At 40.1% G+C, this 25,721-nt stretch overlaps 1 protein-coding gene across 2 annotated transcripts; it reads left to right on the top strand.

Moving 5' to 3' along the window:
- The first annotated feature begins 5,815 nt into the window (after positions 1-5,815).
- pithd1 (PITH (C-terminal proteasome-interacting domain of thioredoxin-like) domain containing 1) lies at positions 5,816-22,267 on the top strand. 2 transcript variants are annotated; one of them, XM_043717752.2, is made up of 6 exons: positions 5,816-6,045; positions 9,121-9,164; positions 12,329-12,406; positions 16,871-16,975; positions 18,079-18,187; positions 21,027-22,267. In XM_043717752.2, exons 1-6 carry the CDS (start codon positions 5,914-5,916, stop codon positions 21,126-21,128), a joined length of 570 nt encoding a protein of 189 aa, XP_043573687.1. In that variant the 5' UTR covers positions 5,816-5,913; the 3' UTR covers positions 21,129-22,267. The 2 variants fall into 2 exon arrangements, with proteins under 2 accessions (XP_043573687.1, XP_043573686.1); XM_043717751.2 differs by having other exon boundaries at positions 5,817-6,108.
- Positions 22,268-25,721: the final 3,454 nt, after the last annotated feature.

Raw genomic sequence — 25,721 nt, 5'->3', positions numbered from 1 at the left:
TAACTGTCTGTTCTAGCTCTAAGCTTCCACCCTCGCTCCCTAAATTTCTGCCTTAAATCCCCATCTTTCTTCCTATCTATAGGAATCCTATGTGGATCACAACTTGGGGCTGCTCCCCCCCCACCCCCCCAAGGACCTGAAAACACGATCAGAGACCACCGTTCAATTATGTTTACTTTAGTGATGTAAAGGAAGGTATATAACGCAGGCCAAGAGTTATTGCTGTGGGAAAGGCAACTATGACATGATTAGGCAAGATTTAGGATGCATAGGATAGGGAAGGAAACTGCAGGAGATGGGCACAATTGAAATATGAAGCCTATTCAAGGAACAGTTACTGCGTGTCCTTGATAAATATGTAGCTGTCAGGCAGGTAGGAAGTTGTCGAGCGTGGGAACCATGGTTTACGAAAGAAATTGAATCTCTTGTCAAGAAGAAGAAGAAGGCTTATGTTAGGATGAGACGTGAAGGCTCAGTTAGGGCACTTGAGAGTTATAAGTTAGCCAGGAAAGACCTAAAGAGAGAGCTGAGAAGAGCCAGGAGGGGACATAAGAAGTCGTTGGCAGATAGGATCAAGGAAAACCCCAAAGCTTTCTATCAGTATATCAAGAGTGAAAGAGGAAGATTAGGGCCAATCAAGTATAGTTGTGGGAAATTGTGCATGGAGTCCAAGGAGATAGGGGAAGCACTGGATAAAAGTAAATTTTCCAGCATTTTCTCTTTTGGAGATCGGGGAAGCGCTACATGAATATTTTTCATCAGTATTAACACTGGAAAAATCAAAGGAGAATACTGAGATACAGGCTACTAGACGAGATGGGATTGAGGTTCACAAGGAGGAGGTGTTAGCAAATCTGGAAAGTGAGAAAATAGATATGTTCCCTAGGCCAGATGGGATTTATCCTTGGATTGAGAGGAGATTGCGGAGACTTTAGCTTTGATCTTTATGTCGTCATTGTCTACAGAATAGTGCCAGAAGATTGCAGGATAGCAAATGTTATCCCATTGTTCAAGAAGGGGAGTTCAGGGTTAAGACAACCCTGGTAATTATAGACCAGTGAGTCTTACTTCGATTGTGGGTAGTGTTGGAAAAGGTTATAGGAGATAGGTTTTATAATCATCTCAAGTGGAATACATTGATTAGGGATAGTCAACACAGTTTTATGAAGGGTAGGTCGTGCCTCACAAACCTTACTGAGTTCTTTGAGAAGGTGACCGAACAGGTGGATGAGAATTGAGCAGTTGATGTTTAGATTAGATTACTTACAGTGTGGAAACAGGCCCTTCGGCCCAACAAGTCCACACCAACCCGCCGAAGCGCACCCACCCAGACTACATTTACCCCTGCACCTAACACTACAGGCAATTTAGCGTGGCCAATTCACCTAACCTGCACATTTTTGGAGTGTGGGAGGAAACCGGAGCACCCGGAGGAAACCCACGCAGACACGGGGAGAATGTGCAAACTCCACACAGTCGGTCACCTGAGGCGGGAATTGAACCCGGGTCTCTGGCGCTGTGAGGCAGCAGTGCTAACCACTGTGCCACCGTGCCACCCACGTGTGGTGTATATGGATTTCAGTAAGGCATTTGATAAGGTTCCCCACAGTAGGCTATTGCACAAAATACGGAGGCATGGGATTGAGGGTGATTTGGATCAGAAATTGGCGAGCTGAAAGAAGACAGAGGGTGGTGGTTGATGAGAAATGTTCATCCTGGAGTTCAGTTACTAGTGGGATACCGCAAGGATCTGTTTTGGGACCACTGCTGTTTGTCATTTTTATAAATGACCTAGATGAGGATGTAGAAGGATGGTTTAGTAAATTTGCGGATGACACTAAGGTCAGTGGAGTTGTGGATTGTTCTGAAGGATGTTGTAAGTTACAGAGAGACATAGATAAGCTGCAGGGCTGGGCTGAGAGGTGATAAATGGGATTTAATCCAGAAAAGTGTGAGGTGATTCACTTTGAAAGGAACAACAGGAATAAAGAGTACTGGGCTAATGGTAAGATTCTTGATAGTGTGGATGAGGAAAGAGATCTCGGTGTCCATGTACATAGATCCTTGAAAGTTTGTTGAGAAGACATACAGTGTTTATTGATAGAGGGATTGAGTTTCATGCTGCAGCTGTACAAAACTCTGGTGTGGCCGCACTTGGAGTATTACGTACAGTTCTGGTCACCGCCTTATAGGATGGATATGGAAGCTTTGGAAAGAGTGCAGAGGAGATTTACTAGGATGTTGCCTGGTATGAAGGGAAGATCTTATGAGGAAAGGCTGAGGGACTTGAGGCTGTTTTCATTAGAGAGAAGGTTGAGAGGTAACTTAATTGAGACATATAAAATAATCAGAGGGTTAGATAGGGTGGATAATGAGAGCCTTTTTCCATAAATGGAGATGGCCAGCACAAGGAGACATAACTTTAAATTGAGGGGTGATAGATATAGAACAGATGGCAGAGTAATTTCTTTACTCAGAGAGTAATAGGGGCGTAGAATGCACTGCCTCCAACAGTAGTAGACTTGCCAACTTTAAGGTCATTTAAATAGTCATTGGATAAACATATGGATGAAAATGGAACAGTGTAGGATAGATATGCTTCAGATTGGTTCCACAGGTCAGCGGAAAATTGAGGGCCGAAGGGCTTGTACTGTGCTGTGATGTTCTATGTTCTAGGCACATCATCTTTTAAACTTTCCGCCTCTCTCCTTAAATCAATTTCTCTGCCTCCCCACCATTAGTATTTAACATTTCCACGAGGGGAAAAAGACTCATTATTTACCCTATCTATGCCTCTCATAATTTTATATACTTTCATCAGATTGCATCTCAGCCTCTGCCGCTCTAGCAAAAACAATCCAAGTTTATCCAATCACTCATTGTCGTTAATTCTTCCAATTCAGTCAACATCCTGGTAACCTCTTTTTCCACCCTCTCAAATGTCTACTCATCTTTCCTATAGTGTGGTGACCAGAACTGTATACAATCCACCAAATGTGGCCTAATTAAAGTTTTACACAGCTGCAACATGACGTGCCAACTTTTATACTTAATGCACCAACTGATCAAAGCATGGGCCTTCTTTATCCCCTTATCTGCTTGTGTTGCCACTTTCAAGAAGCTATGGAGTTGGACACCAACATCCCTCTGTATATTAGTGCTAATAAGGGTGCCATAATTTACTGTAAACATTCATTTGATCTCCCAAAATGCATCACCTTATACTTGTTTGGATTAAACTCCATTTCCCATTTCTCTGCCTAATTTTCCAACTGATCTAAATCTGTATCCTTTGATGAACTTCCTTACTGTCCACAACTCTACAAACATTTGTGTCATCTGCAAACTTACAAATCAGACACCTACATTTTCATCCAAATCACTTATATGTGTGTATACATAAAATTACAAATAACACCAGACCCAGGACTGTTTTTATTTTGTGGAACATCACTGGTCACAGACATGCAGTCAAAAAAAAACACCCCCCCAAAATACTCTCTACGAGCAATTTTGTATCCAATTTGCTAACTCATCGTGGATTCCAAGCAACTTAATCTTCTGGACCAGCCTATCATGAGGGACCTTGTTAATGCTTTGGTTAGACAACATCCAAAGCCCTGCTCTCATCAATCATCTTTGTCACTACCTCAAAAATCTCAAGTTTGTGAGAGAAGACCTCCCCCACACAAAGCAGTGTTGACAATCCATAATAAGCCCATTCTTCTCCAAATGTGAGCAAGTCTGTCACTAAGAATAATTTCCCTTACTACTGATATAAGGCTCATTGGCCTATAATTTGCTGGATTATCACTGTTGCTCTTCTTAAAGGGACAATATTGATATTCTCCAGTCTCATGGAACCTCACCTGTGGCTAAAAAAGATACAAAGATCTCTGTCACAGCCCTAGCAATCTCCTCCCTTGCCTCCATCAGTATCTTAGGATCAATCCCAGGGAATTTCAAGACTCCCTAATATCAAGGTACCCTCTCTAAACTTATCATCATCCATGTCCTCCTCTTGGTGAATACCGATGCAAAGTACTCATTAAGAACCTCAACCATTTCCTCTGGCTCCATGCATAAATTCTCTCCTTTGCCCTTGAGTGGACCTACCCTCTCCTTAGTTACCCTAATTTTATGTATAAAATGCCTTGCGTTTCTTATGTTTCTCAGTGCAACCCATACAGATTCCACATTGTCAGAGCTAATATCCTTCCTCACTGTTGCATTAATTTTCTCTTTAACTGTCAATGCAACTTCACCTTTTTTTTTGTCTGTCCTTCTGAAATACTGATTACTTCAGATGCTGTGTTCTTATCCTTGGACTACCTGCAGCCATGTCTCTCTAATCCTGACTATATTATGTTTTCAACTATTTGCATGATTAATTCATTCAAATTATTGTGAATTCTCCATGCATTAAGACACAAAGACTTAAGGCTTTTTTTAACATAACTTGTCCCGTTCCCAATATTTTTCACTGAGGTCCTTTTTGATCCTGGCCCATGATTTCTCTGTTTAACATTTTTATCTGACTTTACTTTCTGTCTTTTGTTTTTGTCCATGATTCCCATTCCTTTGACTCCTTGCATAGGTTCCCATTTCACTGACATTTTAGTTAAAGTTTTCCCAACCACTCTAAGAAATACTCCCCAAGAACATCAGTCCTGCTCCTGCCCAGGTTTCTAGTTTGTACTGGTCCCACCTCCTGCAAAACCAGTCCCAATGCCTCAATCTGAAAAACCTACCTCTCTCATCATCTCTTTACCCATCTCTAGCTATATCTGATATATCTAGCTATTTCTACACTGACAAACACATGGCAATGATAGTAATCTTGAGATCACCAGCTTTTGAAGTCCAATTTTTCAACTTATTCCTAACTCCCTAAATTCTGCTTTTAGGATCTCATTCTTTTCTTTTTCCCGCTGTTGTTTGTACCTTTGTGTATTGTGGCCACTTACTGTTCACCCTCCTCTAGAATGGCCTGCAGCTTCTCTGATCCATCCTTGACTCTCATACCAGGGAGCCATCATAGCATCTTGGAATCTCATTTGAGGCTACAGGAATGCCTATTTCCCTCAATTGAATTCCCAATAGCTATTGCATTCCCATGCGTTTTATTCCTTCCCTGTGCACCAGAGTCTGTAGTGGTACAACAAATTTGGCAGTTGCTGCTTTCCCTTTTTAGGCCGTTCTTCTCAACAGTATCCAAAGTGGCATATCTGTTTTGCAGAGGAGACTCTTGCTGTGCCTGGTGGTCACCCATTCCCTTCCTGCCTGTGGTGACCATCTCTCTATACATGCTATCCATGATACTCTTCACCTCGTGGGTGCCTCACAGTAGCCCTCGCTGCCTCTAAAACCTGGGCTATCAGGACGTGCAGCTGAAGACTTCTGGCTCCTGGCACTGGAAATGTTCCTGGCTTCAAACCTGGAGCAGGGAGCGTGTACTATGGCTTTGAATTCTCCTATGATTGACCCCTTTGGAACTAAACCTTCTGGCAAATAATATAAATTATTTGGGCCCTAGTCCTCATTTCTATACAATATAGTCTTTACAAACTATAAACCAAAAAAAGTGTTTCATCCTCTCTGAACCAAATTCCTACCGTCTTCAAATTCCCATTTAAAAATCACACACCAGGTTATAGTCCGACAGGTTTATTTGGAAGTGTAAGCTTTCGGAACGCTGCTCCTTCGTCAGTTAGCAACCGTGTTCTCATTAAAAACAGGAAATACCATGTCCGCCCTATACTTCCGGTATAAAGATGGTGTACTTGCAAGAGCTCTATCTGCCAAGCTGTCCCAGTGTCATGTGATCGCAGCCTCGCGGACAAGCTCGCGCCGATTCACCGCACGACAGTTGCGCAAATCCATTTTACGGCGTAGCAACAGGCTGGCCTGAAGATGTCTGGACCCGGCCATGGGCATGGGCATGGCCAGTGTCAGTGCGAGGGGCATCTGGACCCCGCCGAGAGAGGCTTGGAATACGGCCTCTTTCGGAAGATCGACCAGGAGAGGTTGGAGTGTCTGAATGAGGCGAGTGAGGGATCTGGCAAACTGGTCTTCAAACCCTGGGAGGAGAGGCAGGACCGGACTAAGGTGCGACTGGAAGTGTCAGGAGATAGTTGTCCTAGTTCAGATCTGCCTTGGATTTGTACTGTGAGGGAGACAGGCCCCAAATACTGATCCCACCGTAGTTTCAGAGCCAAATGTTGTTCAATGTAAATTACTGGTTGCAATACAGTTTCAGAGAGAGACAGGCCTGGGATCAGAGGTTTACAGTAAATCCCTTATTCAGGTTGTAAAAGAAACTACAATGGAAAACCTCATGGAATAAACGCTACCCAGAAGCGATCACGGGGATACCATCAGACAGCAGTCACATCATGAATCGTCAGAGCAGAAATTAGTTGGGTAATGTAATTGCCAAAAATAATCACAGTATAATATTGTGTCCCCACATCTGGTGGGTTTATTCTGTTAATGGGTTGGTGATAGTATTTGCTGCTGTACTAGGTGAAGATAATTAGCTGGTAGTTATACTTTTAAGAAACACAAATATGTAAGTTAGCTCGCTGAGCTTGTTAGGCTTGTTTTCAGATGTCAGGCCAGTGCTTGATTGGTCTGCTCATTTAGCTGTGGCATCAGTTCCTTGATGTTAATTAAAAAGGAATTTGCAGGGTTAGCAGAACTAGGTACGTAAGTGTAATGCCCCATAGCAGTGCCTTGGTTGCAACTAACATTGAGAAAGTGAGGACCGCAGATGCTGGAGATCAGAGTCGAGGGTGTGATGCTGGAAAAGCACAGCAGGTCAGGCAGCATCCGAGGAGCAGGAGAATCATTCCTGATGAAGGGCTTATGCCGGAAATGTCGATTCTCCCGCTCCTCGGAATGCTGCCTGCCCTGCAGTGCTTTTCCAGCACCACACTCTTGACTGCAACTAATGTCTATTTGTTTTTCTGTTCTTTGTAGTGATTTAGTAAATCGAGTTATAGCAGTCGAGATGTAAGGGTGTAAAAAGACTTAAAACAGATCTAATAACGTGAGACTGGGTATCCATGAGGGGCTGTGGGCTGTCAGCAGCAGCAGAATTGTACTCCAAGACAATTTACAACCTCTTGTCCTGTTTTATCACCTGCTGTACCAGTACCATGAAGCCATGGGATCAATCCTGGTTCAATGAAGAATGCAGGAGGACATACCACAAATAGCACCAAGTATACCTAAAAATGAGGTCTCAACATGGCAAAGTAAGAAAACAGCATAAATAGCAAGTGATGGAACTAAGTGATTCCACAAACAACAGGTCAGATTTAAGCTTTGCGGTTCTCACACAACCTTAAGTGAGGGGTGGTGGGCAAGTAAACAAGTCACTGGAAGAGGGGCTGTACAAACATGGTGGTTCATGGTTAGCACAGCTGCCTCACCTGTCTGTATGGAGTTCGCATGTTTCCCCATGTTGGCGTGGGTTTCCTCTGGTGCTCCAGGTTTTTCCCACAGTCAAAAGATGTGCAAGTTAGGTGGATTGGCCATGTTAAATTGCCATGTTAAATTTTCAGGAATGTGTAGATTAGGTGCATTAGCCACGGGAAATGCAGGGTTACAGGGATAGGATAGGGGGATGGGTCTAGGTGGGGTGCTCTTCAGAGGGTTAGTGTGGACTTGTTGGGTAGAATGGTCTATTTCCACACTGTGGAATTTATGATTCCATGAAACATCCTCATGCTCAATGATGGGAGAGTCCAACATGTCAGTGCAAAATATAAGGCTGAAGTATTTGCATGATTCTGGAGGTTACCATTGACCAGAAGCTGACTGGGCTAGCCATATAAAACAGAGGCTCTTGTGGTGCAGTGTTGTGTCACAGTAAGAAGATTGCACCCTAACCTCTGAGCCAGAAGGCTCAGATTCAGCAGCGAGTCAGAGGCTAGGAATCCTGTTGTGAAGAACTCCCCTCCTGACTCCCAAAGCCTGTCCATCATCTACAAAACACATCAGGAATTTTGATAGCATATTCTGTCTTGCTTGCAATTGCAACAATAGTCAAGAAGCTTGAGTCTTTAGGACAAAGCAGTCTACTTGATTGGGACCACAATTATAAACGTTCACTCCCTCCACCACCAATGCTAAAAAGCAGCAATGTGTACCATCTACAAGATGCACTGCAGAAATTCACCAAGGTTCCTTAAACAGCATCTTCCTACACCCGTGACCACGTAGAATGACAATAGCACTAGATATATAGGAACACCACCACTTACACATTTCGCTCCCACCCACTCAATATCTTGACTTGGAAATATATTTTTGTTCCTTTCATATTGCTGGGCCAAGATCCTGGAACTCCCTCCCTAACAGCACTGTGGATCTATCTGCACCAAATGACTGCAGCAGTTCAGGAAGGCAGTTCACCACCACCTTCTCAAGGGCAACGAGGGATGGGCAATAAATTCTGGCCCAGCCAATATGTGCACATTCCATGAATTAATAAAGATTTTTTTATTACTATGGGTCTTTAAATAATAGTGAATAGTTGCCTATTGTATTTTAGCAGTTCTGATGCAGTGGCATAGTAGTTAAGAATGTTATTATATCACAAGTGCTGTTGTTGAGTGTTACTCAGTTGTATATACAAACATGAATATTGAAAGAAAATTCAATCAGAGGATTAAAACATGCCCAACTATGGGGAGATACTAAAATATGATCCTAATTATCATTTGCAAGTTATTATTGAACAGTACTATTCTAAATTTGCTGAGCATAATTATGTAAGTCAATGATGAACTGTATCTGATTATCTGTTTCAAACTGTTACTTTACAGCTAGGCAGTAGAATTGCAACAAAATGCCTGTTTATGTAATTTTGTGAGAACTATATTTGATGTTAGTAAAGTTAAAAATTTAATGGATGATTATAATACCATACTTAATAAAGTATCAAATGTATTACCATATAAATTTCATGCTTGAAGCAATACTGGAATTGACCAATTAGATATGTGAGATAATAGTTCCTAAAACTTTTGAATAAATGGCAATGCTAATAACTATAACTGAAAGAATAAAACCCTTTGTTATCTGATATATTTTATAACTTTTCTCATGCAGTTTGTAGAAAGTGACGACGATGAGGAACTCCTGTTTAATATTCCGTAAGTACCATTCTTAAATAAGCTCATTACACATAGTTGCATTAATCCATTAGAGTATACATAGTTTGAAAATATTGACAGGCATTTGTATGCTATCAAATATAAGAGTAGCACAGGAACAGGCCCTTCGACCTGGCAAGCCTACACCAACATATTTTGTTAGGCACTAGGTTTTCTATAATTTCTTGAACAGCATATCAGTTGCAGGTAATAGGCGAGCTAGATCCAAGCTTTGGTAACGCTCTTATGAATCGGTGTTTTGGATTTCTGTAAAAGTGTTGTGTGGCCAATTTTCCCTCGAGTTTTTTCCTGCTCCCCTGCAAATATGTATAAGTATTGGTATATTAAAGCTACAGAATGAAAGTGGGTCATTTGTGATGTCAGCCTTTACCTCCATTAGAACATCCACCGATCCAATCTAATATAGAAGATTGGCTTGGTTTATGCCTCTGCCACTGTTTCAGCAAATGATTTCAGTTTCATAACTCTGTGATGAGAGGTTTCTCCTGTCCTCTGTTCAAATCTTTTACATTTAAATTTTTAATTATGACCTCAGGCTCTTGACTCCTCAATAACTGGAACCAATCTCTTTCTACCTGTCCAGCATATTACTTCATAATATTCCTATTAAATCACTCCATAATCTGCAATTTTCTAATGAAAGAAAAACAAATTTATAAGCTTTTCTTTAGAACAAAGAACAATACAGCTCAGAACAGGCCCTTTGGCCCTTGATGTTGCGCTGACCTGTGAAATAATCTAAGCCCATCCCACTACACTATCCCATCATCATCCATGTCCTTATCCAAGGATTGTTCAAATCTCCCTAATTTGGCTGAGTTAACTACATTGGCAGTCCATGCCCTTATCACTGAGTAAAGAACCTTCCTCTGATATCTCTCTTAAATCTATTACCCCTCAGTTTGTAGCTATGCCACCTCGTACAAGCTGATGTCATCATCCTAGGAAAAAGACTTTCACTGTCTACCCTATCTAATCCTCTGATCATTTTGTATGTCTCTAACAAATGCTCTCTTAGCCACCTTCTCTTCAGTGAGAACAGACCCAAGTGTCTCAACCTTTTCTCATAAGACCTTCTCTCCAGACCAGGCAACATCCTGGTAAATCTCCTCTGCACCTTTTCCAATGCTTCCACATTCTTCCTGTAATGGGGCGACCAGAATTGTACACAATATTCCAAGTGTGGCCACACTAGCGTTTTGTATAGTTGCAGTGTGACATTATGGCTCCGGAACTCAATCCCTCTACCAATAAAACCTAACACACTGTATGACTTCTTAGCAGCACTACCAATTTGGGTGGCAACTTTTAAGGATTTGTGTATATGGACTCCAAGATCCCTCTCTACATCCACACTACCAAGAATCTTTCCATTGACCCAGTATTCTGCCTTTCTGTTATTCTTCCCAAAGTGAATCTCCTCACATTTATCTGCATTGAACTCCATTTGCCACCTCTCAGCACAATTCTGCAGTTTATCCAAGTCCCCCCGCAACCTGCAACATTCTTCCACATTGTCTACTACTCCACTGACTTTAGTGCCATCTGCAAACTTACTAACCCATCTACCTATGCCTGCATCCAAGTCATTTATAAAAATGACAAACAGCAGTAGTCCCAAAACAGATCCTTGTGGCACACTATTGTAACCGGACTCCAGGCTGAATGTTTTCCCTTAACCACCACTGGCTACCTTTTTACAGAAAGCCAATTTCTAATCCAAACTGCTAAATCACCCTCAATCCCATGCCACTGTATTTTCTCCAACAGCCTACCATGTGGAACCTTATCAAAAGCTTTACTAAAGTCCAGGTACACTATGCAACTGCCCTACCCTCGTCCACATGTTTGGTCACCTTCTCAAAAAAAAACAGAGGTTTGTGAGACATGACCTGCCCTGAACGAAACTATGTTGACTATCTGCAATCAAATTATTGCTTGATAAACGATTATAAATCCTATCTGTTATAATCCTTTCCAAAACTTTTCCTACAACAAACGTAAGGCTCACTGGTCTATAATTATCTGGGTCATTTCTACTGCCTTTTTTGAACAAGGGCACAACATTCGCAATCCTCCAGTCCTCTGGTACTAAACCTGTAGTCAATGACGACTCAAAGATCAAGGACAAAGGCTCCAACATCTCCTCCCTAGCTTCCCAGAAAATTCTTGGATAAATCCCATCCGGCCCAGGGGACTTGTCTACTTTCACTCCTTGTAGAATTGATAACACCTCTTCCATACTAACCTCGATCCTTTCTAGTCTAATATCCTGTATCTCATTCTTCTCCTCTATAATATTCTTCTTTTACTGAGTGAAAACTTTGTGCTTGTATTTTGTAGTACCGGGCAGAATTATCATGAATTTGAATACTTTTCTTCATAAAGCTTTAATATTCTTCCTACCAATATGAAACTCAATATGGTATTCCTTAACTGAGCTCTTATAATGTTTAACTATAGACTCATTATTTCTTTTTAGCTTTGTATTCTCTATCTCTCATAAAAAAAAAACTGATGCTATTACTGTTATTTATTAAATTTTAAGTTACCTGCCACTTGGTGTCCCTATTAAACTTCATAGGACAACACTGCTGAAAATAAATCCAGAATGTGTAGTTAAATAAAATGTTTCTTGTGACACTATGGAATGGATTTTATGTGGACATTTTCCATGGGGGACCCCTGAAAGAATCAAGTCCTTTACAGCGGCTTCCCTTTTGATTGAGATTCCCAACAGCAGAAATGTGTCACTTGTGATAAGTGCTATTTGACCCCAGCGCACCCACCAGAAATCAGTGTATGGGACCTAAAGAGAAAGGAAAGGTCTAGAGAAGTTTTTTTTTTAAAGAGAGGAAAGTAGTGATTTATGAAGTGAGTTCCAAAGGGCAGGGTGGAACATACAGGATAGAAAGCAAGTCTGAAGATCAAACGATGCATGGAAGGTTGTGAAACTAAATGTGCATGCTATCAGAGAAGTGGCAGATCTAAAACTTTTTTTCGAATTTCATTTACCTTTTAAGTATACTTACTTGCATAAAGTAATTTATTGAGGGAGCCTGCTGCACATGTGGATGTACCAGAATAGGGTGCAAGACCTGCTGAGGCGTTTAAGGTGATAATTGATTTCTCTCCTGTTTCAGATTCACTGGCAATGTGAAACTCAAAGGAATAATAATAATAGGGGATGATGATGATACCCATCCTTCAGAAATGAAACTGTAAGTGCCAAAGACTTTTATTTTTTGAAGTTACCTAATATCACCACTTTAAAAACTTATTAAAATGTATAATTGTGTTAAATAGCATTGGAAAAATTGCATCTTTATACTTTTACTATGAAATTGTCAACCATGTGGCTCCAGTAGAGAGCTTTATACATGTCTTTGCATTTTTAATCATTGAATACTTTTTAAATTTAAAACGTACTTTTTTTAGCTACATTACCAAATTGTCTAATGTTCTAAATGTGATGGCTAGCCTAATCAAAATGATTTAACACTATACAAAATTGAATCAGTGAGTTAGATTTCATTTGAGTACTGCAAAAAATTATTAGTAAACAACTGTTTTGAGATTAACTGAGGTTGTATTGGGGATTGAAAATGGTGGATCTGAAGAAATTATTTAGCTGTAGCACCACCAAATAACAAAATGTATTCAGTCCACTACATTCCCGCATAAGGGCAAATAAGGAGGAGCAATACATGCTGGCCTATCTAATGAAGCTCACATCCCTGAATGAATAGAAAAAGTCTTGAAGTTATACATACACCCTAAACCTTTTAACCCATAAAGCCTAGAGCTGCAGTAGATCATATACAATTTATTTTACTGTGCACTCCATGCATTTTATGTAATGTCCTGTGGGAGGTTCCAACAGAGGAAGTGGTAGGCCCTTTACTGGAACTCTGACCATTTTGTGCTGATGGCATTAAAAATATATGGAATTAAGAGTCTTATAGTGACCATAAAGCCCTGGTCGATTTTGGGAAAACCCATCTGGTTCACTAATATTCTTTAGGGAAGCTGCCATACTTACAAGTTAGTAGACAGGCAGGAGGCTGGAAGAAATCAGCAAGTCAGGCAGCATCAGGAGGTGCAGAAGTCGACTTTACGGGTGTAACCCTTCTTCAGGATTGGGGGTGGGTGTGAGTGGAGCTGCAGATAAAGTGGGAGTCAGGGGCAGAGTAGTGAAGTGAGGATAGGTGAAGACAGGTGGAGGGTACGACCTGGTTGGTCAATGGGAGGAATGAATCCGGTTGGTGGCAGGGAGCAGTGAAATGGAGGAGGAAGGGCTGGGAAAGAAGTTAGGGGATAGGGAGGGAGGTTATTTTAAATTGGAGAGCTCAGTGTTGAGTCCTCTGAGTTGTAGGATGTCCAGGTGGAAGATAAGGTGTTGCTCCTCCAGTAGGAGCAGTGGTTTGCTTTGGCAATGGAGGAGGCCAAGGACTGTCATGTCGGAAAGGGAGTGGTTGGGGCAATTGAAATGGGTGGTGACTGGGAGGTCCAGTCAGCCTCTGCAGACCCAGCTGTGATGTTCAGTGAACTGTTGCCTAAGTTTACGTTTGGTCTCCCCAATGTAGAGAAGACCACATTGGAACACCTGATGCAGTAAACTAAATTGGAAGAGAGGCAGGTGAACCTCTGTCTCACCTGGAAGGACTGTTTGGGGCCCTAGATGGAGGTGAGGGGGCTGGTGTACCGCAGGTTTTGCATCTTTTCTGGTTGCAGGGGAAGGTACCTGTGGATTCTGTGATGGGGGTGACGTGAACCAAGGACTGTCGAAGGGAACAGTCCTGGCGGAAGGAAAAGATGGGTGGAGAGGGGAAGATGTTCTTGGTGGTGGGGTCTATTTGGAGTTGGCGGAAATGTCTGAGGATGATGCGTTGGATGCGGAGACTGGCGAGGACAAGGGGGAGCAAGTTTTGAGAAGATTTGTAGCTCAGGTTGAGGTTCTGGATGTAGGTTTGCTCGCTTCATGAAAACAAACCTTCCAGCTCAGCGAGCAAACCTACATCCAGACAAGAGGGATATTGTCTTTATTGTGTTGGGTGCTGTTTAGAGTGGTGGAGCAGGGAATGGAGGTGGTGCGACGGAGAGCTGTCTGGATGATGGAGGGAGGAAAACATGTTATTCAAAATAGGTGGTCATCTGGGATGCTTGTAAGTGGAATGTCTCCTCATCCGAGTGGAGGTGGAGGAATTGGGAGAATGGGATGGAGTTCTTGCAGGATACAGAGTGGGAAGAGGTGTAGTTCAGGTAATTATGGGAGTTTGTAGGTTTGTAGTAGAAATCCGTCCAGAGACTATGAAGCCTAGAGAAATGGAGAGATCAAGGAAGGAGAAGGAGGTGTCTAAGATGGACTAAGTGAATTTGAGGGTGGGGTGGAATTTGTGGGCAAAGTCGATGGCTGAACTGGAGCAGTTCAGAGTGCAGGACGCTGCACTGATGCGGTCATTGATGTAACGGAAGAAAAGTTGGGGTACAGTGCCTGAGTAGGTACTGAAGAGGGACTGTTAGATATAGCCAACAAAGAGGCAAGCATAGCTGGGGCATATCCAGTAACCATGGTCACCTCCTTGATTTTGGAGGAAATGGGAGGAGTTAAAGGAAAACCTATTGAGGGTGAAGACCAGTTCGGCGAGGTGGAGGAGGGTATTGATGGAGGGGGACTGGTTGGGTCTGTTGGAGAGGAAAAGGCGGAGGGTCTGAAGGCCGTCCTTCTGGGGTATTGATGTCTAAAAGGATTGCACATCCATTGTGAAGAGAAAGCACTGTGGGCTGGGGACCTGCTGAAGATATGGAGGGTGTGGTTTGTGTCATGGATGTAGTTGGGAAGTGTCTGGACTAAGGGGGAAGAGGATGGAGTTGAGGTAGGACAAAATGAATTCAGTGGGGCAGGAGCATGCTGAGACAATAGGTCAGCCAGGGTAGTTGGGTTTGTGGATTTTGTCTTTAATCCTTACCTGGTTTGGCCTATGCGTGATTTCTGACCCACAGCAATGTGGTTGACCCTGTTGAGTTTTTGGCAACTCTGGAATGTGCCCACTTAATTACCATCCCTTGTTGCTGTGAGGAGATGGTGGACCACCTCCTAAAACTCTGACCATCCTGTGCTGATGGCATTGATGTGTTGGTAAGAGTGTTTGTTTGAATCCAATAGAAGGGTTGTTTTGGGCTATAGGATTACAGTTGGGGAAATTCTAAAATGAAAGAGTATTGCATTGTGAGGGCAGTTTGCCCTGAGCAATGTACTAACAACTATGACTTGAAAATTGGATATGTGATATCATAAATGTTTGCATTCTTTTCACCACTTTAAAAGTTTTAAAGAAAGTAAGGTTGGTTAGGATGGGGCAGTATGTGAAAGGCATTAAACTGGTAGGAGGAAGTGGTGACAAATGGGGAGGTATTGTCATGTGATTGGGTTGAGAGTAGTAAGTAAACAAAGAAGGAAGAAAATAAAGGCTGTTTATTAACTCCTCTTGGCACGAGAAGACTACCTAGTAGGTATTCCCAATACAGAGCTGGAAAAAACTCTAAAGTGCACACTGAAGGAATACAGTAAGTTTGGCAATTGTAGCATAAGTGCCGTATAAACTCCTAAATGATGCAACCTTCCTCAAAACACTTTGAAGTTAGAATTAGTTGTTGGGAATGTCACTTTCTTCAGTCAAGCATAGAATTCACTAATTTGCTTTACAAATTGTTCTGAACTTTACCTATGAGCAGGAATTATAGTAAAGGGCAAATTAACACTTTACCTGGTAATGACTGGGAATATGACTTCCATTATGTGAAACAAGCTGGAGTACATGGCGGGACAGGCTGAGCTAGGGGCTTTGGCAGTAATAGGAGGGGGAGGCATGTGTAGGGCAGCAGGTGATACAGTGGAGTTGGGTAAATTGTATTTTGACTAGCAAGGGCTAATTTGATGGTTCAAACAGTCTTATTTTCTTATGATACTCTTCGATTTTGATTTGGAGAGGAAGTAGAGTCGGTTACCTCCTCTGCAATTCTGTGTCCTGGAAGGTTGTCTACACTCCACGATCAAATATATTTAAGGCTAAGAGATGATTATTTTGTTCTTTCAAGGAATCGAGGATTTGGAGAACAGGTGGTAAAGTGGTGTGAAGCCAAAGACTGGCAATGATTTGTATTGAATGGCTGTGCAGGCTGTATGATCTACGCCTGCTTGTATTTCCGTGTTCTTACCAAAATTCAAATACTTGAATCTATCCGTCATAATTGAGAATATTTTTAATGCATCTGTATTGTGTTCACAGAGGACAAGCATCATAGTAGATGTACAGATAACTAACCTTTTCCTCATGCCTAATGATGTGGAAGTGACTTCAGCTGACAAAGGAACAGCGCTCCAAAAGCTTGTGATTTCAAATAAACTTGTTGGACTATAACCTGGTGTTGTATGATTTCTGATTCATGCCTTATAGCAAACACTGCTGCCAGATGATTGCAGTACAATATTGCTATTTAATACAGAAGTTATTAGCACAAGTTGAAGGAAGTTGTTTCTTTTTTGTGGACAAACAGAGGGAAGGAAAAGAAAGCAGCAAACAAATCTGGAAATGTTGTCCTCTTTTGAAATACTCATACACTTATAGGAAATTCACAAGCTGTTTAGAACATGCTAATCAATTCTACTTTTGTTTTCCAATCAGGTATAAGAACATCCCACATATGTCGTTTGATGACACAGGCAGAGAACCTGATCAAGTGTTTCAGCTGAGCCGGGACCTCACCGGGGAGGTAGAATATACAACAAAGTATGTCCATTTCGATATTTTGTTCAATAAATTGGTCATCACTAGTAATGTCAAACATGTAAATTCTTATCCAGTTTTATTGTGATGCCCATTTTCTAACTAAGAGAACCTCTCTCTGTTGTACTCTTGGTGAAATCTAATTCTCACCTTGCCACACTGTTCCCTCACCCCTGAAATCTGTTGAACTGGTACTAATGTGGAACTGAAACTAAATGCAAGTTATTCAGAGTAAATAAATGATGGCTAGTAAAAGAAAATTATTCACCAATTTTTGTTTTGCCTGACATCTGACTATAGATTTAAAAAAAGTAAGGCTCTTCCAAAAATTTGATGAAATTTCGTAAAAGCACATCCAGTTATCTCAAAAATTCTAAAGTTATTCATCACTGTATTGAGTGTTTATAACTTTGGTATTTTTGTTTTCGTTAACACAATGATCCTTTATCTTTAGAAACGGAGTTTAGATTGATACTGCTTAGGTGAATTTTCCTCCAATACAGCAAAAACAAAATTTAATTTAGATAATCACAATACAGTTTCTGGAATATGAACACTTGCTGAAAATTCAGCCCAAGTTGAAATTCAGTAAAAGCCCGTTAATGTTTTCAGTTTGATACTAATAACAAATCCAAAGTGACAAAATGTAAGTGTAAGCAAAAGTGTTCCAGCTTGCAGAGGCAGAACACTTATAAAGTACATGGTTTTAACTTGTGTTTCCAAAGCTACCATTGAATGTGGTCAAAAATACACTCCTAAAAGATTAGGTGCCTGAAGTATACCTATCTCCTTGCTTACAAGCCAGCCAAATGATTTTACCATCGCTGTCCTGTACAGACCTTTGCCAAATAGCATTATTAAGCAGTCTAGTCACAATAATTAATTAAGTAAATGGCTAAAGTGTGTGTAGCTGTTCTTTTATATTAAGACCAATCAAAAGATATCACAGCAGTGTTCTAAAATTATACTCTCCATTAAGGGTCCCATTTATAATTATCCAATGTTACCTGCAGAAAGTGGTACTTTGAATGACTTCTACCCCAATTAAGAATAACCAAATGTTCAACACTTTATCACATTTCTACCTGTGTTTCTTTTTCTTTTAGGATAGCTCGTTTCTCAAATGTTCATCATCTTTCCATTCATATAACCAAAAATTTTGGTGCAGAAACTTCAAAAATTTATTATGTAGGTTTGCGAGGAGAGTGGTCAGAGGTGAGTCTGAAGGCACATAAAAATTAGCTTCGTAAAAATTATGAATAATGCGTAGCCACGAATTTACATTCTTCTTGTTGTGATATTGCACAAGTTCTGATACCCCTGAGTTTGGAAAAGCACGTGATATTTTCAGTGAGATGTTGTGGAATTTCAGTGTTACCTGTTGAATATACTGAAGTAATTTCACTGCATTTTTTTTGAAGTATATAATACTTACAATAAAATAGCCCATAGTATGATTGATATTTTCTAAATATATAAATCGATAATCCTACTGCCTCTGCAAATAAAATATTAGTGAAACTTCTTTTCCATTTTTTGTTTATTGAATTTTGTTCCTTTTAAACTTCTCTCCTGGATAATGTGATTTGTAATTGTATACAGTTCCACATGTTTCGGTGGCCTTCCAGTACCTTAAGTACCTAAGATCATAAGATTTAGGATCAGAATTAGTCCATTCAGCCCAACAAATCTGCTCTCCCATTTGATCATTTTGTATGTTTCTCAGTCCCATTCTGTTGCTTTCTACTCATAACCTTTGATTCCCCTACTCAAGAACATATCTGTCTTAAAGACATTCAATGACTTGCCCTCTGCAGCCTTCTGCTGCAATGAGTTTCATACATTCAACACTTCTGGCTAAAGAAGTCCTAGACTCTTCTCCCAATGAAAACATCTTATCCATGCCCACTCTATCCAGGCCTCTTTGTATTCTATAACTTTCAATCAGATAGCCCTTCTAAACTCCATAGAGTACAGACCAGAGTCTTGAACTGTTCCTCAGATGAAAAGCTCTTCATTCCCAGGATCATTCTTGTGAACCTCATCAAGGCCAGCACATCCTTCCTTAGCCCAAAACTGCTCACAGTATTTTAATTGCAATCGGACCTGAGCCTTATACGGCTTCAGCAGTACATTTGTTCTTTTTTTTTCTAGTACTATCAATGAATTCTAAAGTTGCATTTGCCTTCCTTACTGCCAACTGAACCCACATGTTAACCTTAAGAGAATCCTGCACCAGGACTCCTAAGCTCGTTTGTGCTTCAAATTTCTGAAGCTTTTCTGCATTTAGAAAATAGTCTGTGCCTCTATTCTTCCTACTAAAGTGCATAACGTCACATTTCCTATATTGTACTCCGTCTGCCACTTCTTTGCTCACTCTCTTAGCCTGTCCAAGTGCTTTTGCAGCCTCCCCAGTTCCTCATCACTATCTGTCTCTCCATCTAACTTTCTGTCATCTGCAAACTTAGCAACAATGCCACTAGTTCCTGCATCCAGATGGTTAATGTATAATGTGATTAGTTGTGGACCCAACACTGACCTGATCATCTTTCATTTAGGACAGGCGGTTTGATAATCTGTTCACCTGTTAATCCTAGGGGGCATCAGAGCTGCACCAGATCCTTTGTTGTCTAAAGTGCATTCTTCATATACACTATTGAGTAATAATCAGGAATGTGATTTTTTTTTTAAATGGTTTGTTCTATTCCTGAGCTAGAGATGCTAAGGATACTTACAGCACCAGTTCAAATGCATTGTATGCAAAGTAGGCATCTCACCTGGGACCTTCTTGGTGTGCATGACTTGGTGTATTTAGCTACCAAACTCAAATGCAGATTTATTTCTTTATTAACTAAACAGTAGCTCCGCTAATCTGGAGGCCAGAGAATCCTGGACTGTGTCCACTGTGTTTATCTGCTGCAAATGTGGCAGAAATTGCTATGTCAGAGTGGGATTCTTAAGCATCATCCCTGAAACTCTGACAGAGTTAACAATCACGCTACCAAACAAACATTCACAAGATAGCTGCAAAAAATGTGCAGTTTTTAAAATTCTGCTTCTTTATTATTCAATGACAATAACTTTGATTTGGGTAACACTCCAGGAAACGTCTTGGGCATACAATAACAAATGGGTTCTGAGCCAAAAAATGGGTCTTTAGAATTACTGAGCAAAGTTTTTGGTTGTAAAATGTAACTTTAAGGGAAGTCAAAAAAAAAGGAGATGGGGAAGTTTATAGGGAAAATTTCATTAAGTGAGCATGTACATTTGAAGGCATGGTCACAAATGGTGGGGCACAAAAGAAGTGTCAAAAGAATAGGCTTCAAGAGGTTGGAGTTAGAGTTGGTCAGAACAGGCCATGAATGGAACTAAATACCAGAATGGGAATTTTAAATGTCAGGCATTGAACAAACAGAAGCCAAAAGGTTAAGATTGAACAGGACTTGGTATTGAATGGAATATGGGCAGCAGCTTTGGTGGCATATGGTTACAAAGCATGGAGGATGGTAATTTTATTCCTTTTTTTTTTAAAGCAGTATTGTAGTCCACATCATACTGCCACCAACATCAGGATGAAAATTACATCTTTGGAGGGAAGGGGGTGGAAGAGATGTTAAATTAATGACTTAAGTCATCTTTTGATGCTTAAGCTTCATCCCAAACTAGAAAGATGAGAGTGAAAGCTTGCTGCTGACACATGAAAGGTTTCAACTGAGCTCCTAATGTGACTAGAGCACAGAATGTTGTCATAGCTTTGCACTAAACTGGAAACATCACTCACTTGTACAGAGCGCAGATCTTTGTATTTAAAATGAAAATATTATATGATGCATTTTAATGAATCAATGTTTAGTGGTTTCTCTGTGTAATCCAATTTTTGCTTTACCTGACCTGAGAATACTTGAATGCAACACCACTTCTTAAAATAAATGTCCACGTCACTGACCTCAGACTATTAAAGGACAGAAAAAATATGTTTTTGAACAAATGAAATCTGTTAGAATGAATGCAAAATGAAGCATGTAGAATATTTAATTTCTCTTTTTTGTGACAGGGCCACAGACATGAAGTGACACTTTGTACATATGAAGCTTCTGCCAACCCTATGGATCATAAAGTTGACCTCATCACTCCTCAGACACATTTCATTGCTTAAAATGTGACTTCTGATACAACATATATGGAAAAGTGAAGACTGCACTAACAAGACGAAAACACTTCTAGAATTTCAGGAACGTCTTCAGTAAATGTGCAGTGAAATAGAACACAGTACAATGGAAAAGTTCCAAACAATTGTCTATCTTGTAAATTATGAACTAGCAAAGATGTGGCGAGCAGAAGATTAATAAGGAGGCACGATACACTCTTTAATTGGGGTCTGCAGTTGCTACTTTAATTTATAAGACTTAAAATACAGATTTGGCAATTAAATAAAAGTGGCAAGCATTTGACATTCTTGGCCTAAAGCAAGAGCTTCCAAAAAAGTACCCGATTTTGATTTTTCATTGTGTTTCACATGTATTTGGCAATATATGTTGAAGATCTGAGTTCCGTGTGCCTCTGTCAAAATCTGCACATCAAAATAATGTGTTGCATGTGGTGTTTTTCTATTCCTGTAGCCATTTAATTCTTGAGCAATAATACGGTCTACAAGAATGACCACTTAAAACATGTATTTTTCATTAATTACATAATGGGAAACATCTATTTAAAAATACACTAATTTAGATTCCTAAAGTCTGTGCATCGGTAATTGGCAACCTCATTTGATTTTCTAATAGTCAGGGACTGAACTTTATCAGAGACCTATAGATTTATAACTATGCTGTGTGAATGCTATACGAAACATAAACTGATGTCAGTGATCTTGAAATTATGAAGAGAGACTATATTGACTCTTAAACGAGATCAAAGGTCAGGAGCAGAGACAACACAACTGATCTCTCTGAAATTATCCCAAAATGTTTTGATATAATGAATGAAATAATACAGTAACATCCATATCTGTTCTATGTAAACTCCTGTCAGTCTTTTCCATCTTTGTCTGCAAGTTGCTATTTTTCTTGAATGCCTTTGTGCATTAGATTATGTAACAGTGATACACAAAGGACACAATGATCTTCAATCAGGTGAGTGAATGGAGGTTTATCGTATAGTTTAAAACTTACATTGACATTTTGCCGTTATATCCAGTTTGCTTGAACTTAGCTGTTACACATTCTGGATTTGGAGATACTGTCATGATATGAGAGAATGTAACCGTTGCTTTAAAGAGAAAATAAAATTTGAAAATTATTGCTGTTATTGAATTGAATTGAATTGTGATCCTCTCATCTCTGCTTGAAAGTTACATTGTAGATTACTTGGCTAATATTTGCTAAACACTTTTTAATTAATGTCATTAAAATAGACTTAAAACAAGTCTTATGCATTGACTTAAAACAAAATGCATAATAGTGAGTGAGCTATCGTGTATACATGCCTTGTGTATGCAATAACATGATGGCAATAAAGTGTGAACCACAGAAATGAATATAAATCTCTCCAGCTATTAATGTACATTTTATGTAAAATTTGCCTCATAGCTACAGTCAACCAGACTGTCCAAACAATTTAAATCTTCCATTCTGCTTGCTGAGCTTGAAATGTGATGCCCTTTAATTGTTACACAGTTGTTGGAATTTGTGGCAAAAATTTATAATAATGAGGAGGTTTACAAGGAGTAAAGGTTAGTGGTGAGCAGAATAGAAAATAAAGTTGAATCCTTAAACTAAAATCCTTACCAAAGATGGTTGCTGTTTAATTGGACATCCAAGAAGTGCCTCATGAATAATCTTTTTCAGTTCTTCCAGAACTTCTGTCACAATTTCCACCTTTTCCTGTTCAGTCTTCAGATTGTAGCTTTCCTGTACTGAAATCCACATCTAGGCTCCAACTTGCATTTTCTTTTCCAGCTGCAACAGTATTGCTAAATAAAAATGTGGCAAGAGAGTTGAGATTCAAAGGTGTCTGATTTGGAAAGTAACATCTGCTATTTAGTGTGATTAATTGAGATTAGTCCTCTGGCTGGTTGAAAAACAGTGCTGCTTGTGTTTGTGACCCATGCAATTTAGGATCAAATCTTTCGTAGCAGAGTAAATTGAATACCGTAAATCTGCTTTTGTATAAAATGCAGTGCCACACACTTTATTTATATACAGAGGGTTTGGTATTTGTACATATAGCTGTCTGGAATGAACAAGTCCATTTTGCTTTGACGAGTGAGCATCTGCCTCAGGAATGGATTGCCATTGAGATATTATTTGAAACAATTGTAACAAGGCAATATACATATTTTCAAGAAAGGAATATGAATGTTTGTGTCCTTTTTGGAGTAAAGGAGATGCCAAGAGAGAAAGTATAGTAATGTTAGGAGTCAGACAAGATATTTTTTAGCGTACAAATTTACTGTTCATAATTTTAATATATAAAATCTTGAAGTAATATGGAATTCTGCTTTAATAATTTTTTTTGTCTCTTAAAATACTGTTTATGCATGTCATATACATCTTAGGATAAAGTCTTGTGGAACTGTTGAGGATCTTGGCTGCTAGTTGAACAGCCAATGAAATCTATGTTGCTTCCTTCTACAGATTTGCTGCTGTTGGTATGACACTCACCAGAGACTTGGGACCATGACAGGTTTTGCTTGTTGTGTTCCCTGGGTAGCAGCTTCTTGCCTATAATAATAAAACAGCAGTAGGATGTAGTCCTCAGTTTGCAGCAGGGTGGGTGAGATATCCAAGGCCCTTGGTGCAAGTGGTAAGGTTCCCATCCACTAGCCTTCTGCCTGATTGAATACTGTTCACTACTAAAGGTACCACAGCACAAGTTTTTTCATGTGTTTTGAGTTGTTCACCCTATGCCTGTTCTTTGTTAGAGCTGTTTAATTCCACAAACTTGCTATCTTCTTGGAGCTCTGTAATGTTCATCTTGAAGTAATAATTACATTTTTTAAAATATCCCACTGTCACAAACCCTTAAATGCTGTGAGCTTTAATTTTACTAACATGTCTCACTTGGTATATCAAGCCTGTCCATTGCTTCGTCAAACAACTTGATCAAGTTAGTCAAGCAAGACTGGTCTTTAACAAATCCACACTGACTTATGTTTATGCCAGTTTATTGTGTCTTGGTGTTCCACCACCACTGTTGGGCTGATTGACTTGGAGTTGCTGAACTTAACCCTCTTTCCATTTATTTTAGAAACAAACATGTCATATTTACATCCTTCCAATCCTCTGGCACGATCTACATATCCAGTAGTGATAGGAAAATTGTGTTCAGAACATCCAGAATTTCTACCCTTACTTTCCTTGGCAAACTTCAAAATACACAACCTGGACTGGAACTTGGAAGACTGGGAATCTTTTAAGTATTTTCAAGTACTCCGATTCTAAAGCACAAATGCAATATTATCTAGCCACCCCACCTGCTGAAATCCCAATTGATTCCTATTGATTGTTGTGATTGCATGTGTGGAGTCACATAAACTGTTTTTTCCCAGCAAACTGTGAGCTGGGAAAAAAACAAATCAGCCTCAAATCTTGGGACCTTTGAACCAAGTTGTCCCAAGATTGTGCTGACAGGAGTTTCACTGAACAGATGTGAAAATAGACTGGAAGCTCACAACACGGTAGCTCAGTGGTTAGCACTGCTGTCTCACAGCACCAGGAACCCAGGTTCGATTCCGGCCTCGGGCAACTGTGTGGAGTTTGCACATTCTCCCGGTGCCTGCGTGGGTTTCCTCCCACAGTCCAAAGATGTGCAGGTAAGGTGAATTGGCCATGCTAAATTGCCCATAGAGTTAGGTGCATTAGTCTGAAGGAAATGGGTCTGGGTGGGTTACTCTTCGGAGGATCGGTGTGAACTTGTTCAGCTAAAGGGCCTGTTTCCACACTGTAGAGAATCTAATCTAAACTCTGAAATCTTGCCCCACTGGACTCCTTCCTCTTTTATATAATTTGGAATCACTTTATGAAATGATATCAACATTAGCTGTGACTTTTTAATCCCATTATTTCCAGTTAGCATTGGCACTAAAAATTAGTCAAAGCACTGGACATATTCATACACAACATACACAAGCAAAAAAACTGGAAATTCCACATGCACAATAATGACTCAAAAGGACCTCACTTTAGATGCAATCTTTAGCTTGATATTTTCATTGATATTTATTTTGCTTTGTAGGACAATCAGGTTTTGGTTATAACTTTTATTTCCAGATATTTGTAAACCATTAATATTTGAAAACTTCTAAAGTTGAGACTTGATATTTTACTTACATTATTGAGCCACAGTAATAAATTCCTTGTCCGTAGTAATTTAACCACTACCATATGACCAAGTAGTTGAAATGGTGAGATGAGAGTGACTGCCCTATCATTTGGCTGAGTATGGCATCCAGAATCCTTAGCAAAACTGGAATCAATGAAATTTCTCTGCTGTTTGGAGTCATATCTGGAATGTGGGAAGACCGTGATTATTTATGGTTAGTCATCTTGGGTCCTGGAAATCTCAAGGTAGTATCCTAGGCCTAACCATTTTCAGCTGCTTCACCTTCCCTCCACCGTGAGGTCAGACATAGGATATTTGTCAAAAACTGCACAATGTTCAGCACCATTCACAACTCCTCAAATACTTAGGCAGTCTTAGGTTCAAATGCAGCATAATCTGGGCAATATCCAAAGTCCAGCTGAAAAGGGCA

This window comes from Chiloscyllium plagiosum, unplaced genomic scaffold (assembly GCF_037043375.1).
Source record: "Chiloscyllium plagiosum isolate Xiang-an unplaced genomic scaffold, Cpla_swu_hap1 HiC_scaffold_30, whole genome shotgun sequence".
Taxonomy (NCBI): domain Eukaryota; kingdom Metazoa; phylum Chordata; class Chondrichthyes; order Orectolobiformes; family Hemiscylliidae; genus Chiloscyllium; species Chiloscyllium plagiosum.
Note: the sequence above shows the minus strand (reverse complement) of the source record. Positions and strands in the feature narration are given on the sequence as shown.